Below are 21221 nucleotides of genomic sequence, written 5' to 3'. Positions count from 1 at the left end.
TCTGATGGCCTCTCACCACATACTGTACACAGATCACTTTAAGGGAAAGGGGTAAGGGGAGTTTCCACAGTAAAGACAGGGTCACTGAAGGTTCAGTGAGGTAGATTTACAGATTACGTTATCTAGTTTTAACTAACTTGTCCTACAACAGAAAGACGGCTTTAAAAGATTCTTGCCCCAAAAAAAACCATGGTCGGAATATAATGTCAATGATATATGGGATACTTACATGGGATTTACTACACGCCAGTCACTGTCCTAAGTGCTTGTCCCTATTAATGTATTTAACCTGTACAAAAACCCCATGAAGAAGGGACTATTTTTACTCCCTCCCCCACTTTTTTTAAGTAGGTCCCACGCTGAGTGTAGAATTTAATGTGGAGCTTGAACTTACAACCCTGAGATCGAGACCTGAGCTTAGATCAAGAGTCCAACACTTAACTGACTGAACCACCCAGGTGCCCCCTTTTATTCCCATTTTAATATTTTTTTTAATTTTTATTTATTCCCATTTTAAACATGAGGAAACTAGGGCATAGAGAGTTTGTTTCTAGTTCTTAATCCAGCCCAGACAGCCTGTCTATGCTCAGTGCTGTTAAGTACGAATGACACTCCTTATAAGCACAAGGAAACAAAATAGCAGAGTGAACCCTTCTCCTCCTTTTGGTACAACATTTCAGACATCTCAGGAAGTTAAAGTTTTGACCAGTATGATAGTCAAACAAATTTTTTATGAAACTATCAAGAAAGTATTTGAAATATGGATTTACATTCACTATCCCTAACGATGAACTTTGCCTTGCTTATTATCTCTTGGGATATCAGCCAACAAAAGAAGGACATGTGTTAAATTTAAAAATAAATGAATCAACCTATGTTAGTGCTTTCTTAAATAAGCACCAAATCAGAACAATTTGGAGATCACTCTCCTAGAGATTAATGGATAGCTAAACAAACAACTTTCTATGAGGGTTCAGAAGCTTGCACACCATATTGTTTGCTGTGGTTACTTTCTGGGAACTGAGATTATATGCAAGAAATAGTGTTAAGATAGAATTTCAAAACAAAAAACAAAAAAAAAACAAAAGATAAAATCTCCACTTATTATCTCTAGATTTAAATAGTGTTGGAATTTTCCAAACTATCGTGAAACATTTTATAAGGAGAATCTGAAGGATAAAATTTATTTCTCAGGTCTCTGCTAACAACCCTAAAGTGCCTGACTTCTTAGCATGGCATTTAGGATCTTCCATGATGTTTGTAGTCCTCTTCTCCAGCTCTCAGAGTTCCCAGGTCACCTTTGCTTTCCACCAATCTCTCCTCCGCAGCCTCTCTATTGCGCTGTCAGTATTTGGTTGTATATGGGCCATTGCATTAGCCATGTGCCTCAGATTGGGCCAATCATAAAGGGACCCCTTTTCCTCATTGTAACACATCTTTCCAGTTATCTGAGGCTCAAATGTCATGTCCTGCCAGAACCTACTTCTCTACATACTCAGGATTTTATATATAGGTCTATTATATATTTTATTTTAAAAAAATATTTTTTTTATTTATTTATGAGAGACATGGAGAGAGAGGCAGAGACATAGGCAGAGGGAGAAGGAGGCTCCCCGCAGGGAATGGGGACTCAATCCCAGGACCCCGGGATCACGCCCTGAGCCAAAGACAGACGTTCAACCACTGAACTACCCAGATGTTCGTATAGATCTATTATATATTTTAAACATTTGTTTCAATTATAGCTAAAGCTTCTGCATGTGAGTGTACAGGTTGTGAAAAGTACACAGGTGCCCAGCTGAGGTGGATGGAGTCTGAAGTCTAGCCCAAACATTCTTCACTGGGCTGGGAACCTAGAGACACCTTTTCTTAATTCACACATTGGATAAAGCTATTCAAACTAGATTGTAAACTCCCTAAGAGTAGAGAGCATTCTTGTTCATCTCTCTGGCACAGTTCCTGGCAACATGCCTTGTCAAAAAACTCTCAATAAATACCTGTTGAATTGAATTTCAGAGTACATCTTCAGACATGCTCCATCATTTTTAATTTTCTTTATTCAATTATGCAGGAAATCAGCCACCACACTGACTTTATGCTCTTTTAAGCATCTATCACAGTGTCAAACACCTTAGGGATATTTAGTGGAGATTAATTTATTATGATAAATGACCCTTGCTCTTTTTCTATTCTTTTCATCACATTTTCTTATCTATTTTTATGGTCTACTTTCTTACTTTTATTTATGTTTTATCTTCCAAAGAATCTTACATGATTATAGTACTCACACATAATAAATTTTGAAGTTTTTGTAGTGAAATCAAATGAGACATTGAATCTGGCTAAGAATTTATGATTCCTCATAAACAGTGCCATATACACAGCAGGAATCCAATAAATTTGATTATCGACAAAATAAGATCCTGGTTGAAGATCTTGAAAAAATTTTTAATTAAAAAAAGGCCTAATTATCTGTGCATGTATAAAATTCTATCAACAACTAACAAGTGTTAATTTCATTGGTTTTCTACTAGAAGTCTTATGTAACCAATGAGAAAATATTCCTTTACTCATGTGTATTGTTCTGTTAAAAGGTCTTGATAGGCAAATTTAGATGATGTTATGCAAAATAAACAACAAAGAACAATATGAACAACAACAAAAAACCCTACCTGCTCTATAAGAAGTGGGAAGGTGAGGAAAGGAATAACAATTGCTATTTATCTTTTTAAAGAAAGAGTTTGGGATGACTGGGTGGCTCAGTCGGTTTAGAGTCCAACTCTTGGTTTTGCTCAGGTCATGATCTCAGAGTAGACCCTCAAGTCTATGTCAGTGCTCAGCAAGAGGTCTGCTTGAGATTCTCTCTGTCTCCCTCTATACCCCCACCTTCACTCATGCACATGCTCTGTCTCTAAAAAAATAAATCTTTAATAAAAAAAGGTTCATATTCAGGGTATGTAGAGATTCATAATCTCTCAGAAAAGAGCAACTATAAGGATTAAATAACTGAAGGCTTTTTTTTTTTTTTTTTTTTGAATAAGCTCTATACTCAATGTGAGGCTTGAACTCACAACCCCAAGATCAAGATTCACATGCTTCACTGACTGAGGCAGTCAGGTACTCAAAGGATTAAATAACTAAATCTTTTTAAAATGATCAAAAAATTGGATCATTTAGTGAAAACTATCAAATAATTGAAGATTAGTTTGAACATGTAGGATGTAAAGAATCAAACTGCAAAGCTCATGTGCTGAAATGTATTTTTGTTAAATATTTTATTTATTTATTTGACAGAGAAAGAACACAAATGGGGGAGGGGTAGAGGGAGAAGGAGTTGCAGGCTCCCAACTGAGCAGGGAACCCCTATGTGGGGCTTGATCCAGAACCCTGGGATCATGACCTGAGCAGAGGGCAGATGCTCAACCAACTGAGCCACCCAGGTGCCTTTCATGTGCTGAAATTTAAAAGAAAGGTCCAGGGACTTTGAATCGCCCAACTTAGTTAAAAATTATGGGCAGCCCATGTGGCTCAGCGGTTTAGCGCCACCTTCAGCCCAAGGTGTGGTCCTGGAGACCTGGGATCCAGTCCCACGTCAGGCTCCCTGTGTGGAACGGAGCCTGCTTCTCCCTCTGCCTGTGTCTGTGCCTCTCTCTCGCTCTCGCTCTCGCTCTCGCTCTCTGTGTGTCTCTCATGAATAAATAAACAAAATTTTTAAAAAATGTTATTAGTCATCAATTTCCTCAACTGAAGGTGAATTATATTCATCACTTAACCATTAAGGAAGTTATGGAAATATATTCTATATGTTAAAATATTTTCTATAGTATCTATAGAAACAAACAAGGCTTTCTCTATGATCAAAGACTATGGGGCAGCCCGGGTGGCTCAGTGGTTTAGCACTACCTTCAGCCCAGGTTGTGATCCTGGAGACCCTGGATCGAGTCCCACATCGGGCTCCCTGCATGGAGCCTGCTTCTCTCTCTGCCTGTGTCTCTTCCTGTGTTTCTGCCTCTCTCTCTCTCTCTGTTTCTTTCATGAATAAATAAAATCTTAAAAAAAAAAAAGACCGTGGAGTCAAACTGATTGGGTTCCAATCCTGTCTACACCATTTATTTGTCTTGTGACCTTGGCAAGTTACTTGATTTCTCCATTGTTTTCTTTTTTGTAAAATGGGGATAATGATTGTACCCAACTCAGAATGTTGTTAAGGGAGAACAATGAAATACCATGTGTAGAATATTTAACACAGGGCCTGGACCATAATAAATACTCAACAAAAATTTGTGTTTGTCATTAGAGATATAATTAAGAACTTATTAATCAAAGCTGATAATAAAAAACCAAAAGTTTTCAGGACACCTGGGTGGCTCAGTGGTTGAACGTCTGCCTTCGGCTCAGGGTGTGATCCTGGGATCAAGTTTCCCATTGGGCTCCCCACAGGGAACCTGTTTCTCCCTCTGCTTATGTCTCTGCCTCTCTCTGTGCGTCTCTCATGAATAAATAAAATCTTAAAAAAAAAAATACCAAAAATTTTCAAATACTGAGCATCTACAAGATATCAGTCACCATGTTAGTCAATTTCCGTACCATAGTTTTTTAATTAGTTGCTTTTAAATTATATAAGACACATATGTCTCCATGGCAAAAGAATTAAAAGAACACAGCATGATTTAATGTGAAAGTGAAAATTAAAAGATCCCAGTCAACACTGATGTTGACGTTGACAACCTCTGTTCCAAGGACTCAGAGATAACTACTGTAAACTTCCTTTTTGGTGGAATAAGATCATGTGCTCCCAGAGATTTCTATGCCTATAGTAGTATATATATATATATATAATCCTCATCTTTTAGTACACCAATGCTGAACATACTATCCTGCAACTTGCTCTTTTCCATTTTTTATATCTTGATTTTCTTTCTATCTCACTTTTTAAATGTAAACTTTTCATACTGGAACAATTTTGGACTTACAGGAAGTTGTAAGTTATTGCACTTCTCTTTATTGCACTTCACAGATCTGAAGTTTTTACAAATCAAAGGTTTGTGACAACCCTGCATCTGGGAAGTCTGCCGGCAACATTCTTCCAACACGGCAACATTTTTCCAACACATTTGCTCGCTTAAGGTCTTTGCCCCAGATTTTAGTAATTCTTTCAATATTTCAAACTCTTTCATTATTATGTTAATTACAGTGATGTGTAATCAGTGATGTTTTGTTGCTATTGTAATTGTTTTGGGGGCACCATGAACCGTGCCCATATAAGGCAATGAATTTAATTGATAAATGTTGTGCAGGTTCTAACTGCTCCACTGACCAGCTATTCCTTAGCCTCCCTATTCCCTGAAACACAATATCAGGCCAGTCAATAACTATACAATGGGTTCTACGTGTTCAAGTGAAAGAAAGAGTCACATGTCTCACTTTAAATCAAAAGCTAGAAATAATTAAGCTTAATGAGGAAGGCACGTCAAAAGCCAAGATAAGCCAAAAAGTAGGCCTCTTACAACAGTTAGTTAAGTTGTGAATACAAAGGAAAAGTTCTTGAAGGAAATTCGAAGTGCTACTCCAGTGAACAGAGGAATGATAAGAAAGTGAAACAACCTTATCGCTGATATGGAGAAAGGTTTCATGGTCTGGATAGAAGATCAAACCAACCGCAACATTCCTTTAAGCCAAAGCCTAATCCAGAGTGTGGCCGTAACTCTCTTAAATCTAGGAAGACTGAGAGAAGTGAGGAAGCTGCAGAAGAAAAGTTTGAAGCTAGCAGAGGTTGGTGTATGAGGTTTAAGGAGAGAAGCCATCTCTGTAACATTAAAGTGCAAAGCAAAGCAGCAAGTGCTGATATAGAATCTGCAACAAGTTATCCAGAAGATCTAGTTCAGATAAGCCATGTAGGTAGCTACACTAAACAACAGATTTTCAATGCAGGTGAAACAGCCTTCTATTGGAAGAAGGTATCATCTAGGACTTTCATAGCTAGAGAGGAGAAGTCAGTACCTGGGTCAGAGCTTCAAAGGGCAGACTAAAAATAAAATAAATTAATTAATTAAAAAAGGGCAGACTGACTCTCTTGTTAGGGGCTAATGCAGCTGTTGACTTTGAATCGAAGCCAATGCTCATTGACCATTGTGAAAATCCTGGGGCCCTGAGGAATTATGCTCAATCTACTTTGCCTGTGCTCTATAAATGGAACAACAAAGCCTGGATGATAGCACATCTATTTACCACATGGTTTACTGAATGTTTTAAGCCCACTGTTGAGAGCCACTGCTCAGAAAAAAAATTTACTTTCAAAATATTTCTGCTCATTGACAATGTACCTGGTCACCCAAGAGCTCTGATGGAGATGTACAATGAGATGAATGTTATTTTCACACCTGCTGACACAACATCCATTCCGCAGCACTTGGATCAGGGAGTAATTTCAACTTTCAAGCCTTATTGTTTAATAAATAGGTTTCATAAGGCTATAGCTGCCATAGATAGTGATTCTGCTAATGGATCTGAGCAAAGGAAATTGAAACCTTTTGGAAAGGTTTCGCCATTCTAGATGCCATTAAATGTTTGTGTTTCATCCTTTGTGGTTCATGGGAAGAAGTTAAAATATCAACATTAGGAGTTTGGGGGAATCATCCAACCATCATGGTTGACTTTGAGGGGTTTAAGACTTCAGTGGACACCTGGGTGGCTCACTGGCTGAGCATCTGCCTTTGGCTCAGGGCATGACCCCCGGGGTCCTGAGATCAAGTCCCGCATCAGGCTCCCTATGGGGAATCTGCTTCTCCCTCTGCCTATGTCTCTGCCTCTGTGTGTCTCTCATGAATAAATGAATAAAATCTTTAAAAAAAATACTGCAGTGGAGGAGATAATTCCAGATTGGTGGAAGAGCAAGAGAACAAAAATTTGATGTGGGGCCTGAAGATGGGATTGAATTTCTGTAATCTCATGATAAAACTTTAATGGATAAAGAGTTGCTTCCTGAGGGGAAAAAGAGAGAGAGAGAGAGAGAGGGAGAGAGAGAGTTTTCTTAAGATGTAATCTGCTCCTAAGGCTGTGAAGACCATTGAAATGACAACAGAGGATCTAGAATGTTACATAAACTTAGTTGATAAAGCAGAAGCAGGGCTTGAGATGATTGAGTCCAATTTTGAAAAGTTAACTGTGGGTAAAATGCTATCAAACAACATCACATGCTACAGAGAAATCATTCGTGAAAGGAAAGGTCAATGTGGCAAACTTCATTATTATCTTATTTTAACAAATCACCACAGCCACCCCAACCCAACCACCACCCTGATCAGTCAGCAAACATCAACATTGAGAGAAGACCCTCCACCAGCAAGATTATGACTCATTGAAAGTTCAGATGATAGTCAGCATTTTTTAGCAATTAAGCATTTTTAAATTAAGGTATGCACATTTGTTTTTTGGTTGTAATGCTACTGTACATTTAATAGACTACACTATAGTGGAAACACAACTTTTGTATGCACCGGGAAACCAAAAAATTCATTCATTATTGAGATGTTCACTTTATTGTGGTGGTCTGAGGTCTGCAGTATCTCTGAGTAAGCCTAAATATCTTTGTTCATTTGTATGGTAGGATAATCTTAGAAATAGAACTGCTGGGTAGAAAGATAATGTACATTTTGTGTATAATTTTGATGTACATATTGCCTTCAAAGAAGTTTAATTCGTATTCTACAACATTTAAATGAGTTATTTCACTATAAATCCTGCTGATCTGAAAGTGAAAATGGCATTTTGGTTTTTTTTTTTTTCATTTGCAGTTCTTTAGTAATGAGTAAAGCAGAGCATCTTTTCAGATATTTATTGGCAAGTTGTACTTCATTTTTGTACGAAACGCCAATTTTTCTCCTTTATGCAGAAGTTGTTCATCTTTTCCTTATTGATTTATAAGAGATCTTTTATATTAAGGAGATTAGCCCCATTTGTTATATTTGTTGCAAATATTCTTCCAGCTGATATTTTGTCTTTTGACTTTATTTATATCAATATTTTGCTACCCACAAGTTGAAAAGATTTAATTACCAACTTTCCTTTTACACTCTGGGTTTTGTTTTTGTTCCATGACAATATTTCTATAAAATATTCACCTCTGTATACATTATTCTAATACTCATAATTTTGTGAAGTAATTATTACAAAGGACACTTGACATCCTCAAGGAATATTGGGATGTCTTCAGACACCAACTTTATAAGCACTAGTCTATTACAAAGATCTTATGAAATCATTTCAAAAGATTAACACCATGACTCCAACTTTGCTTTGTTGGATTCCACCTTATTTTGGACCTTGAAGCTGAAGTGTTTGCAGAAACCTAGAGAAAGCTAGGGTGAATCATGATCAGTTTGTCTTCAGTTGCATTAAACTCTGATATTTGTGTCTCTTCCTTTGATATATCTGCAAGGCATTTTCTGTTGATGTGAGCCTCCTTTTTTGTTGTCGAACATACTAACCCATAAACAGTTTCTTTCATTAACTTCATAAGCTCAGAAAGAGGCAAGCACTTCTGAGGCAATGATTATTTATTTTTATTTTTATTTTTTTAGTTTACATCAATAGAAAAATGCTATGTCAGGTCCTTGCACCAATCTTTCTTTGAGGCCAAAGTGGATTGAGAGCTCCACTGATGTCCTCATTAATTGCATCATAAAAGTACTTGTATATATTACTAGGTTTCTCTTGGATTACATTTTCTTGAGCATCATGCTTCCTATTCTTATCTTTACACCAAGAGTTAGTCATCTTTTTAGTGTTTACTAGGTTCTCTACTCAGTTGATGCCAATTTTTTTTTTTTAAATCCCAGTGGTGAAAGCAGTCACTGATTATAGTTTCCCAAATTGTTTTTTCTTGCTTGTTGATGACGTCATTCCGATCACAAATATAAGCCTTTGACTAATTTTACATTCTGCTCTCCAGCTTAATCAGACTATCTCATGGCAAAGATCCATCACTTTATTCATTTCTTCAAACTCATTGCTAATAGTTGAATTTTGTTTCAGAGCCATTTTCAAAAAGAGAACATTTTTAGCATTTTCATGGAGATACTACATAAGTGGAGAAGAGTGGGCAGTAAAGATTGGTTTATTTACTCATTTATTCCACAAATATTCAAAAGCACCTACTATATGCCACGTATTGTTAGGGCTGCATAATCCCTTGTGGAGCTCAGTCAAATGGTGGGATAATTAGAGCCAGTATATATTGATTGTTTACTATGTGCTGGGCAGTGTGAGGCATGCTTCAAAGGCTAAATCTATATCAGGTTCCTCACTTGCAAGATGAGGATAATAGTAGTAGTTATGCTTAGAAAGTAGAAAGAATTGAATGATATAATATGCATAAAGCTCCTAGAACAAGACTGAGTATATACACATATCTTGTTATAGTTTTATTATTATTATTTTCTTTGCTCTTTAACATGCCTTGTAAAGTTGTGCTATTATTATCCTCATTTTACAGATAAGAAAATTGAAACTTAGTGAATTTAAGAAATCTGTTCAAGGAAGACCACACAGTTAATAATAACAGAGGTAGGATTCAAATTCAGGTAACCAATTCTCAGCTTATTCTTTCAACTACTCAACTTTCCAGTTCCCTATACTTTGGCTAATGTGTGAAATTTAAACTTCCTCTTTAGCACAATTATGGACAGTTATACATATCAAGGGCTTTTCTGGTCAAAACTGCAAATATTAAGTTGGCAAATGTTAAGGGTCCACTTTATTACCCCCATTTTCTAGTTGAGAAAAAAAAAGAGGTTCAGAGAGGTCTTACATGGAAAAACTGTCTGAGCTTAGATCTCAAAACAGGCGTCTAAAGCCATATTACACTGACTAATAGATCTTTTTAACTTTATTAAAACATAGTCATGGTAAAAATTTCTATTCACATTTATGGAATACATTTAACAATATTACTGATAGTTATAGTGGTGAACATCATCACTAGCTCTTAAATTGTACAAGATGACTGACTATATGGCTTTAAAGAAAGAGTTTAAAATATAGAAAGGTTTTGTAAAGGGTCCTGAAGTATAAAAAAAAGGAAAAAGAAAAAAGAAGTGTCTTAAGTATTACTATGGACATTTCTAAAGATTTGATTGATTGATTGATTTGAGAGAGAGAGAGAGCCGAAGAGAAGCAGAGGCACAGAGAGACAAGCAAACTTTGCATGGAGCATAGAGCCTGAAGTGGGGCTCAATCTCAGGACTCTGATATCATTCATGACCTGAGCTGAAATTAAGAGTTGGACGCTCCACAACTCTGTCACCCAGGTGCCCCCTGGACATTTCTAAATACACTTTTTATTTTGGAGAAATTTTAGATTTGCAGAAAAGTTGCTAAAAGAGTCCATATGTACCCGTCCCAGTTTCCCCCTTACATTGCCAGTGTACAGTACCATCATACACTTGTCCAAACTGAGAAACTGACATTGGAACATTATTAGTAACCAAATGACTCATTTTATTTGGTTTTCACCAGTGTTTTCATTAATGTTCTCTTTCTTTCCAGGATCCAATCCAGGGTACCCCACTGCATGGGGTTGTTGTGTCTCCCCTGTCTCCTCTGGTTGTGACAGCTTCTCAGTCTTTCATTCTATTTCTTTCTTAAAAAAAAAAAAAGATTTTATTTATCTATTCATGAGAGACACAGAGAGACACAGAGAGAGGCAGAGAGAAGAGCAGGCTCCATGCAGGGAACCTGATAAGGTAATTGATCCCGGGACTCCAGGGTCATACCCTGAGCCAAAGGCAGATGCTCAACCACTGAGCAACCCAGGTGCCCTTTCATTCTCTTTCTTGAGCTTCACTGTGTTGAGGAATAGTAGAATATCCCCCCGTCTGGGTTTGCCTTATGTTTTTTTCATATTTTGACTAGGTTTATATTGTGAACATTTTAAAGTGAAAGGAAAAAGAAAAATAACCTTAAAAAATATATAAGGAAAAGCAACAAGCTTCTGACCTATACTAGTCCTGACAATTTTAAAAATGTGAATGTCACAAAAAAAAAAAAAAGTCATTAATTCAATAAAAATGTATTAAGCACCTACTATGTACCAGGCACTATTTCAGGAACAGAGAACACGTTAGGATCGAATGGTCATGAAAGGCCTCTTTGAGTAGGAAATATTGGAGAGGCCCAAATAACAAGATGGAACTATATAAGAGCAAAGATTTGGGAGAAGAACATTTAGAGAACGAGATAACTGCAAAGACTTTGTTGCACAGGGTAAACTAAATGTATTTAACAAGCTTCAATAAGGGCAGAGTGGCTGGGTCATTGGTATAAGAGGAAGAATGGTAGGTGAGATGAGCCAGGTAGTCAGGGGCTAGCTTGCACTGGACTTTGCAGGCCATGGCAAAGAATATGGATTTTATGCTGAGTGGGATAGGAAATCTTTGAACGGTTTTAACTAAGAGAAAGCTTATCTGAGAATTATATAGAATGTCATGTACTTTAAAAGGATCATTCTGGATGCTTTTGGAGTATGAATTTTGGAGGATAAGAGTAGAAGTCAGGAGCCCTGTAAGGACACCATTGCAGTAGTCTAGGCAAGAAAAGATGATGATTGGAGCAGGATGGGGGAGTGGTGGATTTACAGAGAACTGGTTGGATTGGTATATAGTTCAGTGGATGAAGCAACAGCACTTAGTAATGAATTGAATGTGAGATCAAGATTCTCAAATGTTCAGCTTGATAAACTGAATTGATAATGATGCAATTTATTGAGATGGAGACAACTGCCAGAGCATATGTTGCAGAAGGAAGATGGGGGAAGCTCAGAAATCAAATAGATCTGTTCAAGTCAAGTGAAATTTGAGATGTTTCAAGTCATCAGACAGGTAGATGTAACTATCAGTTTGGCATCCACATATGCATGTAGTATTAGTAACTTATTAGGAAGAGTAGCCATACATCAATATTTGTTCATCTATCAGTCAACTCATTGTTCCATATACTTATTCCAGAAATATTTATTGCAGAACAACAAACCTATGAGGCTTTAGTACAGACATGTCAATGGCCTCTAAAGAGAATAATACAACCAGAGAAGGTAGATCATGAGACAAAAACCATTAGAATCTTTAAAAAATATTTATTTTTATCTAAAAGCAGAAAAAATTAAGTCTTGCAAATATTTAACATATAGGTTGACACTTGTATCTCACTATTAATGAGTGAAAAGTGTGAGTTATGCAATGTGGAGAATGATTCAGGGATTTCTTAATTTTCTTTCATTTTAATATATTGTGATTTATGTGTTTGTGTGCTGAATTAAGTAGATTTGCCAATTACATTATTATTTCATTAAACTGACCCCTCACTAAAATGAAAGTAGCTAAAAAGATTTCTGGAAAGAAAACATGAGTTGGAGGTAATAATGCAAACATAAGCAGAAAAGATAATAGGAGAGATGACATGTCTACTTCAACCATGAGCTGTACAGAAATCATCTTATTAAGTAGTTGGGATAACACTTTGAAATAAAAGATTTAGAAATATTTCTATTATGGGATTTTGATGCAAAAATAACGTTTGTTTGCAACCTAAGGCTAAAACAGTGGTAAAATAAGTGAAGCATTCACCTTGGGTGCAAAATTTAAGGGGGTAAACTCAGTAATCTAAATAAATAATATCTTAATACCATATTTTAAAGATTCAAAATCAATGCAAAAATCTATGAACAAAACATCAAAATTTTAAATAAAGACAAGATCAGTACCCTAAAAAAAGTATACTTGTACACTAAAACTTGAAGGCAAAATTTTTTCCAAGCTATTGAAAACTCTTCCAAGCAATGCATTCCAAAGAGTTCTGAACCCATTTGTTAAAAATATAAAAATGCAACATTTTCTGGCTGACATCAGGGAAGACAGAAAGTTAGTAGTTGAATTTCAATAAAAACTTTTCACGATTGGTGGATGGAAGAGATAAAAATGGATACTTGCATTAGTAAGAGCCGCCAAAGATGTACTTCTTCCATTAGGATCTACATATCTTTGTGAGTTATCTTTCTCAGCTTATGACAGCTATTAAAATGAGGTACAGAAATAACCTGAACGTTGAATCAGACAATTTAATAACTGCTTCGCAAAGTATTAAAGATTTCAGAAACCACTGAAACCTAGTCAATCATGTTTCTTTCACTAAATATTTTTAGATAGAGCAACAATTCTCCATACCATTAATGTCCAAAAAAAAAAAAAAAACTCTTACAGTTACTTTTATTTCATTTTATTTATTTTTTAAAGATTTTATTCATGACAGATGCAGAGAGAGAAAGGCAGAGACACAGGCAGAGGGAGAAGCAGGCCCCATGCAGGGAGCCTGATGTGGGACTCGATCCTGGGACTCCAGGATCACACCCCGAGCTGACGGCAGATGCTCAACCACTGAGCCACCCAGGGATCCCTACAGTCACTTTTAAATGTCTATTTCATTTTTTTTTATCTTATCCTCTATTACATTTCAAAAACGTTTTATGTCCACATGTAGCGAGAGGTGTATACAACTTACAGAAGTGTACTAGACTTAGTTTTTTTTTCTTTTTTGCTAATAAGGAAGTGCAATCACTAAGGGTTTGCAGAGCACAAGTGCGAGGTAGTTAGTACTGTGCAGGATTCTCTGACTTCCGCACGGGGTGAAACCCCTTGTACCCACAGAAGTCTTCCGGAGGGGCACCCCGGCGAGGCTTCATACTGGAGAGTTGAGGGCAGCCCGGGTGGCTCAGCGGTTTAGAGCTGCCTTCAGCCCAGGGCCTGATCCTGGAGACCGGGGATTGAGTCCCACGTCAGGCTCCCTGCGTGGAGCCTGCTTCTCCCTCTGCCTGTGTCTCTGCCTCTCTCTGTCTCTATGTCTATCATGAATAAATAAGTAAAATCTTTTTTTTTTTTTTTAAAAGGAAAGCTGAATGAGCGAGGTTTGGAAAAACAACTATTGCATCATTTTGTTTAGCCTAAAACTGAGCCCGGTGCATGCAGGCAGAGCAGACTTAGGTACTCTGAAACATCCTTGGGGCGGGGGGGGGGGGGGGGGGGGGTGGCGAAGTGCAGAGTGCAGCCCCAGGCTGGAGCCGGCGGGAGCAGGAGGTTCCAGGGAGGGGGACAGGGGGGCGCCGCTGTACGCAGGGGAGGGGGCGGGGGGTGCAGAGGTGACGCCGCCGCCTCCCCTCCAGGCCCCTGGGAGGGCAGCCGGGCCGCCCGGAGGCTGGGCAGGGGGGAGCCGGGCGGAGGGGCGGAGGGAGGCCGGGAGCCCGCGCGTGCCGCCCGCCCTTCCAGGACGGCGCCAGGGCCGGCCCCTCCCCTGCCGGCAGGGGGAGCCCCGACGAGCACGGTGCGGAAGGCCTCCCGCGGAGGGCGCCGCTGCCCGGGCCGCTCGTCCCGCCCCGCGCGCCGGGCGCTGAGCTGGAGCCGCGGGAGCAGCCGGGCGCTGGGCTGCAGCCGCCTCGGCACCTCGGGCGCGGGGCGCGGGGCTGCGAGCCGGGCGGCCCGAACTCTCGCGAGAGCGGCCGCCGCCATTTTTCCATTGATTGCAGCGAGCGGGGGGAGGGGCCGACGACGACGGCGGCGGCGGCGGTGGCGGCGGCGGCGGCGGCGGCGCGGCCGTGGGTCGGTGTCTGCGCGCTGCTGCTCGGGGCCCGCGGCTGAGGCCTCCGCGGTGTTGCGGGAGCGCGGGCGCCGGCGGCGATGACGGCTGCCGCCCTTCTCTCCTGAGACCCAGAGCGCCGCCAGCACCCTGCGCCCCCCTCCCGGCAGGGCGGAGAGGAGCGGCCGGAGTCTGAGCCATGGTGCCCGGCGAGGAGAACCAGCTGGTGCCGAAGGAGGTGAGGGGCGGGCGGCGGCGGAGGCCGGGCCCGAGGCCTGAGGGCGCTGGGGGCAGCGCAGGCCGGGGGGGGGGGGGGGGGGAGGGGCGGCGAGTGCGGGCCGGGCCGGGCCGCGGCGGGGGAGGGGCGGGGGCGGGGGCGGGGGGCAGTTGGGAGACCCGCCTGGATCCCGGGCCCGCGGCGGCGGCGGCGGCGGCGGCGGGGAGGGCAGGGGAGGGGGGGAGAGGGGAGGGGGGAGGGGAGGGGAGGGGGCGAGGCGAGCGCCGGCCTCCCCTCTCGGTCCGTCGGGCCGGGACCAGCTCGCCCTTCCCGTACTCCCTGAACGTGTCGAGCCGAGATAACCTCCCAAGAAAAAAGAAAAAAGAAAAAAAAAAGAAAACAACAAGATTCTGTACCGACGGGCGACACGGGCTGCCGGCGCCGCTCCTGCTTGCGACCGCGGCCGAGAGTGTAGCTGCCCCCGGGGCTCGTCAAGTCTACACCGAGGGGAGATCGTGGGAGGGCACAGTTTTGCTTTTTTTTTTTTTTTTTTTTTTTAACTGTTACTTTTTTTTTTCTTTTCTTTTTTGAACTCCTCTGTTACTTGGTGAGCCTGTGGGGGGCCCGTGGAAGGAAGATGGATGGTGGTGGTGGGGGGGAGGGACATAAAAAAAAAAAAGTAAATAGGACTTTTCAGGTAAAAGGTAAGAGAGAGCCGGACGTTAGCACCTGGAGAGCGTAGCTGCCCCCTCCCTGGGGTGGTGCGCGCTCAGTTTGGGTGACTTCTTGAATTCTTTAAAAGCAAGCGATACGGGAAGGCCCGCACTTCTTGGCTTCTCTCTTGAGCAGTAGTAGAAGATGAGTGGCGCATAGAATCCAGCACCGGCCAGTGAATTTCAATATATTAATAGTATCCCTGTCGGCTTTATAAATATCTTCAGCATATCCAAATGTGTATTTTTAACTGGTTGATCATCAGACTGATGTTTGGCAATTTTTTTTTTTTTTTTAATTTGTCATATACCGTGCATAGAGGCAGGGCCCTGTTGCAACGGGCCCGTGTAGAATCTGGATCATTTGGAAGTGATGTTCATTAAAGATTTTATTTTTATTTTTTTTTGCTTTCTGTTAGCCGCTTCGTAGCAGTTGGTTGCCACTTAAGCAAGCTCTGACACTGCAAAAGTCGCCCTGGAGTTAAGGATCTAGGATAAAACATTTTTTTTTTTTTTCCCTAACTTTATCAGATAATGGTTGTTTTCTGGATTATTTAGAAGTGATGTTCATTAAAGCTTTTATTATTATTATTATTTTTTTTTTGCTTTCTGCTAGTTGCTTCCGTAGCAGTTGGTTGCTACTTAAGCAAGCTCTGACACTGCAGAAGTCACACTGGAGTTAAGTATGATAAAACATTTTTTTCCGACTTTATCAGATAATGGTTGTTTTCTGGATTATTTAGAAGTGATGTTCATTAAAAATCTTGATTATTTTTTCGCTTTCTTTAGTTGCTTTGTAGCAGTTGGTTGCTACTTAAGCTCTCTGACACTGCAGAAGTCACACTGGAGTTAAGTATGATAAAACATTTTTTTTTCCGACTTTATCAGATAATGGTTGTTTTCTGGATTATTTAGAAGTGATGTTCATTAAAGATTTTATTTTATTTTTTTTGCTTTCTGTTAGTTGCTTTGTAGTAGTTGGTTGCTACTTAAGCAAACTCTGACACTACAAAAGTCGCCCTGGAGTTAAGTATCTATGATAAAACATTTTTTCCGACTTTATCACATAATGGTTGTTTTGCAAGGACAGTTGTTTTTTGTTGTTGTTGTTGTTGTTGTTGTTGTTGAACTTCGTTATCATGTGTCAGTATTTATTCATGGAGCATCACCAACTCTGTGCAAAGCAGATAAACAGATGAATTAATCAGAATTCTTGCCTTAGGAGCTTTCAGAGCTACTAGGAAAGAGAATGCTGATCGTATTTGTTGAACTTCGTTTAAGGGAGAGGTATTTTACTACACAAGTAGCTGTTACACAAGGACAGAAGTGATAGGTGCTGTAAGAACGATAAACATGCATTTTCTTTTAGAGCTACATACTGCTGGTTTTCATTCTTACAAAACCAATTTGTCCTTTCTTAATTTTTTGACCGTTAGAAAAATACAGTATAGGTGGAACTCTGCTTTAAGAAAATGCAACATCAGATTTATTTCCCTAAGAATTTGATGCCTAAAACAAAAAACATGATATGGATATACAGCTCCACAGGAAAATACTTGTGTAAAAAGTCAATACTGTAATACTGCTCTTACCTTTTTTGGATTTTAAAGATTAATTGCCTCTGCTTTAAGACAAACTCCTTACCTGAGGCTTCAAGTACATTCCAATACTTCGATACTTTTTTCTTATACACTTTTTGGAACATATGCCTATATGCCTCCCCCACCCTCCCCAATCCATCTTCCGGCTGTTTTTTTCCCCTGACTCTTCTCTTGATTCCTGGAAGCATGCACAGTAGTCTTAAGACTGTCACTTTAAGTTTTTGTCTTTTTTAGCTTGCTAACTAGCTCCTTTTTGATTATGGTCATACTTTTCCTGAATTATTCTTTCTTCTCTTCCTTGGGTTTTCTGTTGCATTTGATAATTTAAAAAAAGTCCTTGATTTTAGCAATACTGTACTTTTTTGGTCTTTTTTTCCTATATGTGTTTTTTCTTATCCGACTGCTCATTCAGTCAGTTCCTTTTCTCTCCTATGTCCTTAATTATCACTTTTGTCTTTGTCATTCCCTGTCTTTTTAAAGTTGGAGTAGAATCATACAGTGTTAAAGCTGAGGGAGAGTATATAGTGATCTTCTAATAACGTAAACCCCTTCACTTTACAGATGAGGAAATTAGGGCCAGAGGATTGAAAGTGACTTGTTTAGGGTCACATAGTGAATAAATGACAGTGTAAGGACTAGACCTCATATTCCCTTCCCTATTTCTTGACTATATTTTATCCATTCATATGACCTGGACAGTCTGTAAGAGTAGTTTGTAACTCTCTAAGTACATTACTATGTGAAAATAAATTGCAAAATTAAAACAAAATTGTGCTTCTGTTCTAATGGCTTATTCTAGAGGGTCTTGTTGTTATTGTTGTCTAGGGCACCCGTGACCCCTACTAGATTTAGATCTTTGTTAGGTGTGTGCATTCATGCATGCATATAGTTGTTGAATGAATAAAATACTATTTTGGTCCCTGAAGCTCAAGAGCAAATGTATCTTAGAGGACTCCAATGAAGGCAGCTTAGTGTACTACAGGTATTGGCAGATCCCGTGGACCGAATCCAGCTTGTAGCCTGTTTTTGTATGGCCCATGAGTTAAGAATGACTTTTATATTTCCAAATTGTAAAAGATAAGTAGAATAATATTCCATGACACGTGAAAATCTATGAAATTCAAATTTCAGTATTCATAAATAAAATTTTATTGGACCACAGCCATGCCCATTTATTTCCTATTGTCTATGGCGATAGCAGAGTTGAGTAGTAGCTACAGAAGCTGTTTACAGGATAAATTTGAAACTACTTAGCTTGGTATTCAAGGCCTAGTACACTTGATTCTGGCCACAACCTTCCTTTTCAGCTTATCTCTTTTCCCAAGAAACTCATTTTTAATGCAGCCAAACGGGTTTCTCTCTAACTTGCATTTCACTTCTTTTTGTACTGTCCCTTCTTTCTTATTTCTCTGTTCAGAACCTTCTTACTTGTACATTTTTCCATAAGTACCCCAGAGCTTGTTGATTCTAAAAATCTTTTTATGACCATTTTAACCTTAGGGATTTCTCCTTCTGAGAAGACCTTTATACATGACTAGAATTCATTTGGCAATTAATAAATAGTGCTTGGAAACATCTATTATGGTCTAAAACTGTAATATACCTTTTATATATTATTATGAGTTCCTTGGCAGCGGAGATCTTTGTGAATTTCTCTCAGTTTTCTGTTTTTTTGTACGCCTTATAGGTCTAGGACAGTATCCTTTCTGGAGCAGATACTTAGTAATATTTATTGATGTGGTTACAGGGTTGTGAGAAACTTAAAATTCTAACCAGTTATCCCCTACTTGGATGTTTTCTGAGGCACCATTTGTTGGCAAGCTGTTTTCCAACCTTTGCTTGACCGCCTTCATGACTAATCTCTGATAACATCTTTGCCTTAGAAGAGATTTGTTATTTTAAGTTTTTGAGTTGAGAGAAATCTACACCTCTGTCTTTTGATAATTGCCTTGGACAACAGAGAAATCTTAAATCATTTCCCATAGTACAGTTTTTTCTTATTGTTGACAGTGGGAAGGGAGGGGGGGATAAGGAGGGCCAACCCCCTCTGTTCTACAATCTCAGGATCCTTAGTTCTTTACTTGTTTCTCAGTTGCTCTCTTTTAGACACAGTCCAGTGTTTTTAGTATTTCTCCTAAATTGTGCCCAAAGAAGAGCAAAGGGAGTGTGGTCTGTTCATTGTGATTAACAACAAAGCTTTTCACCTCATTTTTTCATTCTTTTTTTTTTTTTTTTTTTAATTTTTTTTTTTTTATTTATTTATGATAGTCACAGAGAGAGAGAGAGAGGCGCAGAGACACAGGCAGAGGGAGAAGCAGGCTCCATGCACCGGGAGCGCGATGTGGGATTCGATCCCGGGTCTCCAGGATCGCACCCTGGGCCAAAGGCAGGCGCCAAACCGCTGCGCCACCCAGGGATCCCTCATTTTTTCATTCTATCCTTTGCGTTTGGATAGTATTGATACTGGCTTTTAGATCTCTTGGTTTTACGGTCATCCCACTTTTTGCTTATTGTTTTGTTGTTTTTCTTATTCTCTTTCTTTTTTATTATTTATTTATTTTTAAGATTTTATTTGTTTATTCATGAGAGACACAGAGAGAGAGGCAGAAAGAAAGGCACAGGGAGAAGAAGCAGGCTCTCTGTGGGAAGCCTGATAAGGGACTAGATCCCAGGATCCCAGGATCACCACCTGAGCCAAAGGCACATGCTCAACCACCGAGCCACCCAGGTGCTCCTTATTCTCTTTATTAGGATTTGTGACACTAATATTATTGAGTCTTCACTCAATATTATTCTGTCATGTAAGGAACATTTTGAGGAGATAGCAAAAATTCATTCTTCCCTCAAGTATCTTAGAGTAGAATTAAGGATGAGGTACATATTTACTAATGGTTTTAAAATAATACTTAAAGTGATGTCCAAGTATATAAATGTAGAGAAGATGGAAAAATGGAAGACAAAAGAGTATTTAGTTTCGTATCTCCGGTTTTTTTCTGCCTCTTTTCTATGCAATAAACAGTTTTCACATGGAACTAATGGTGATGATAGTAATAACATTTATTAAGCATTTATTATATGTCAGATTCTGTTATATGTGTTTTGTGTATATTAACTCATTTTGAGTTTCACAGTGACCTTACAAGTATATAAAGACCATTGATGCTGAGAACTCCTAAAACATTAAAGCAACTTGTTTTTTTATCTCTATTTTCTGGTTTTTAATAAAACCCATCAATATTTATTATGTTCCATATCAAATGAATATCCTTTTAATTTTATGTCTCCTAATTATACTACTTAAGAAAATGTGCTGCTTGTACTTGAGGAAATGGTCTTTCTTGTGTTTGGTCGTTCTTTAAAAATTAGCCTTTAAAAGAAATTGGGGATATTGATTCTCCTTTACTAGCAGGAGGCAAATATGGCAGTTAGGTCAAGTGACACTCATCGGTGGTTTACATAAATTGGAGTGTTTAATAAAAAGTCATTGGTGTTTCAGGTACCATTGGAAATACTGATTTAATAAAGCAAAAAAGCTGAGTGCAGTTGTATGATTCCAAATTTGTCAGGGAAAAAATGGATAATTTATGGTTATATGCATTGAAAGATTAGAAGGAATACTCTAAAATATTAACAGTTGTTGTTCCTGGGTATCATTGGGCTTTGTTTAGGGTTTCTTTACCTATTTCAACAATGGGCATATTTACTAAGCATTAATAAAAAAAAAAGAAACTTAGAACTAATTGTAGTTTTTGAGGTAATTATTGGTATCATGTTAGAGTGTTTTTCGTGCTCATGATTTTTATCTTTCCCCTTTCTTGTTGCTCTGTTTGCCACAGAGTAATCTGATCCACTTGCATGGCTTCAGCCTTTGATTGTAATATACCCATTTCTGTCTCCAGCCCTGACCTCTCTTCTAGATTCAGATTTCCACCTGCATACCTGATCTCTCTATTTGGTTGTATGCCACAAATTACATGTAGGTAATATCAAGCTCATAGCTCTTTCTCCTCATGTTCTCTTCTCAGTTCTTTCTGTGTTCAATTCAGTTAGTGTTGTCAGCCTCTGTTTATT

General features: G+C 39.2%; 1 protein-coding gene across 4 annotated transcripts in view; it reads left to right on the top strand.

Moving 5' to 3' along the window:
- Positions 1 to 14620: 14620 nt before the first annotated feature.
- The window catches only part of USP47 (ubiquitin specific peptidase 47), a 117520-nt gene continuing 110919 nt past the window's right edge, over positions 14621 to 21221 (top strand). The window contains exon 1 of one of the 4 annotated variants that reach the window (XM_072794059.1): positions 14621 to 14857. In XM_072794059.1, coding sequence (XP_072650160.1) covers positions 14819 to 14857 — 39 coding nt within the window. In that variant the 5' untranslated portion in view covers positions 14621 to 14818. Of the gene's footprint in view, positions 14858 to 15138; positions 15444 to 21221 lie in introns of those variants that run through there. The other 3 variants (XM_072794060.1, XM_072794062.1, XM_072794061.1) reach the window with 3 other exon arrangements.

Source organism: Canis lupus, chromosome 23 (genome assembly GCF_048164855.1).
Source record: "Canis lupus baileyi chromosome 23, mCanLup2.hap1, whole genome shotgun sequence".
Lineage (NCBI taxonomy): Eukaryota > Metazoa > Chordata > Mammalia > Carnivora > Canidae > Canis > Canis lupus.
This window is presented reverse-complemented; position numbering and strand designations above follow the sequence as displayed.